Source organism: Antrostomus carolinensis, unplaced genomic scaffold (assembly GCF_000700745.2).
Source record: "Antrostomus carolinensis isolate BGI_N321 unplaced genomic scaffold, ASM70074v2 scaffold46752, whole genome shotgun sequence".
NCBI classification, from domain to species: domain Eukaryota; kingdom Metazoa; phylum Chordata; class Aves; order Caprimulgiformes; family Caprimulgidae; genus Antrostomus; species Antrostomus carolinensis.
This window is the reverse complement of record NW_010299701.1, coordinates 5,206-7,927: the sequence shown is the minus strand read 5'-3', so window position 1 is coordinate 7,927 and position 2,722 is coordinate 5,206. Positions and strand designations below refer to the sequence as shown.

General features: G+C 45.1%; 1 protein-coding gene across 1 annotated transcript; it reads left to right on the top strand.

Moving 5' to 3' along the window:
* Positions 1 to 3: 3 nt before the first annotated feature.
* ADPRM (ADP-ribose/CDP-alcohol diphosphatase, manganese dependent) lies at positions 4 to 1,566 on the top strand (the record flags this gene model as incomplete). Its single annotated transcript, XM_010162876.2, has 3 exons — positions 4 to 295; positions 863 to 979; positions 1,227 to 1,566. Coding segments are annotated over 3 exons (696 nt in total), but the record flags the coding sequence as incomplete, so codon positions are not given.
* Positions 1,567 to 2,722: the final 1,156 nt, after the last annotated feature.

Here is a 2,722-nt window from a genome sequence, read left to right as displayed (position 1 = left end):
GGGCGGCTGCCGGTGCCGGTGCATCATACCTGGGGCAACCACGAGCTCTATAACTTCAGCCGGGCCCGCCTGGTGCACACTGGCCTCAACAGCCGCCCCGCCGGGGCCATGGCCGGCCCGCCGGCCGGGGACTGCCAGGCCTATCACTTCAGCCCGGCCGCACGGTTCCGCGTCGTCGTGCTCGACGCCTACGACCTGAGCATCCTGGGCAGGGAGCCCGACAGCCCCCGCTACCAGGAGTCCCTGCGGCTGCTGCGGGAAAAGAACCCCAACGACGACCTCAACAGCCCCGCAGGTACCCCCAGGCTCTCTGGCAGGGAGTGCAGGCAGCTGAACCTCTGCTTCCCAGAGCAATAAGGCAGCTGCCAGGGCTGACATCTGGTTGCCAGGAGGATGAGGCATATGCCCCATCTCTGCACATCTCCTTTGCTTCCCTGCTGTTGGCTGAGAGCCAGTCAGTGGGTCTTTAGGTGGGCACAGGAGATGCTGCCCCATATCCATCCTGCTGCTCTGGTGCTTTTGGGGTAGGTTTGTGTTGTGCTGTGTGCCCTGCAGTATCAGAACAAAAAGCAGCTGTTGGTGCAGCTGCTATTGCAGGGTGTCGAGTGATGCCTACTCTATCCCATGCAGGAGGAGGACCCAAGAGTGAAAATCCTGTGCATGTGTAACCTAAACCCCTGAAAACAATAACAAATAATTTTCTCTTGATTGTCCAAGGAGACTGGAGTTTTGATCCAAGAGATGAAAAAAAAAAATGTTGTAAGAGTATACTGTCTATTGTAAGCAGACTTGTGTAAGGCAAGCAAATAGGGGAGCCACAAGAGGTGTGTGCCCCTATGCCTAACCTTCTTCTTCATTGCAGGACTCAAAGAACCTCAGTTTGTAGAGTTTAACGGAGGATTTAGCCAAGCCCAGCTGGACTGGTTCAATGAAGTCCTCAAGTTCTCTGATGAAAACCAAGAAAAAGTTGTAGTTATGGGTAGGTGGATACTGGGGATATACACAAAAAAAAGTTATGTAGCCAGTGAATGTTAGCTGAGAAAAACATGTAGCAGCTTTGTAGCTCCTCTGGGGTACAGGTGTAACCTGTGAAATAGAATAGCAACCATGTGTCACACTCAGGTGAGCTTTCTGTATACAGTTACATGTCTGAACTTCCCAGCAATGAAGGCAGAGTTTGGTTACACTTAAAGTAACCTTCCTGCTTCTTTCCCTCTCAACTGCAGGTCATCTGCCCATTCATCCAGATGCTTCAGACAGAGTTTCTCTAGCCTGGAATTATGAAGATGCCCTTTCGGTCATACACTCCCATCAGTGCGTGGTCTGCTTTCTTGCAGGGCACTTACACGACGGTGGCTATTGTTTAGACTGTCATGGAGTTCATCATCTGACTTTGGAGGGGGTTATTGAAACTCCACCGGAAAGCAATGCCTTTGGAACTATTTATGTCTTTAAAGATAAAATGATACTAAAGGGTAGGGGCAGAATTTCAGACAGAGTTATGCATTTCTGAAAATAGTAAGCAAATACAAATTGCTGTTCTTCAGAAAGTACTCAGATAAAAAAAGCAGGGGATTCAGCTTATTTGCTTGTAGAAGATGTGCATGACTGATCCTTATCACTTTAACTCAAACATTTTTCTCTTGGATACAGAATTTTAGAAATTACATTTCTGTAAGAAAACAGACCTAGTTTCTTGGTGGAGAATAGAGAAGGCCAGTAACCATGTTTGAAATAAATATACTTGAATGCAGAATGTTGACTTGAAACACCCCATCCTGACTGAATTGTTACTTACTGTGAAAAAATGCAAACCATATTATGAATATTGTCCAAAAAAGACACTTTTTTATATTAGTCAGAATTAAAGCATGCAGAATTGTCCCTGCCCAGCTGCATTTCAATTTTTTTTTTTTTTTACATCACAGTAATGTCTCGTGTCTGGTAGAACTAGTCCACCTTATAGCTTAATGCAGTTTTCTTAACATTGCTTTAAAAGACTAAAGTAATCATCAAAAAAAGCTAAGCCCAAGGAAAAAGGAGACCATTTATGCTACATCATGTCATGCTGCAGATACACCCACGGGGGTCTACGTGTGCACAGCTGTATTGGCCTGCAGCAGTACTGAGCGAAGAAGCCCAGTCACTGAATGTGAACCTGTTCTGGCTCTCACAGAGAGCCTGTGTGTCCAGTATATTCACATGTGCTTCCTTCTCCAGGATTAGTAGCAGTGGAACATGCTTACTGTCACTGGGCTGCTGTGTGGGTTCTGCTTTCCAGGAACAAGAAATGCTGTGAGAAGCAGAGTTGTGATAGTGACCATGTCTGCTGATGGCAGTCTCGAGTACGCATCCCACAGAAAATAAAAGATACAGAAGCTTTCACTGAATTTTCTTTAGAAAAAGAGTATTTATTACTCTGTAAAACCAGTAATTTTCATTTAAAGATAATATCAAAAATATTTCTTCTGATACATATGATTTTAGCATAGGAATAGAAATACAGACTGCTCAATTTTTCAGTCAGTCTCAATGGACTTTCCAGGCACATATCTGGGAGTTTAACAGCTGTAAATAGTCATTTATTGAAGCAAAGCATTTGCTTTACTTTTCCCCTTTCCTTATTTACAGAACAGTAGATTAGATTGGATGTGAGGAAGAATTTCTTTGCTGAAAGGGTTCTGAGGCATTGGAAGGGGTTGCCCAGGGCAGTGGTGGAGTC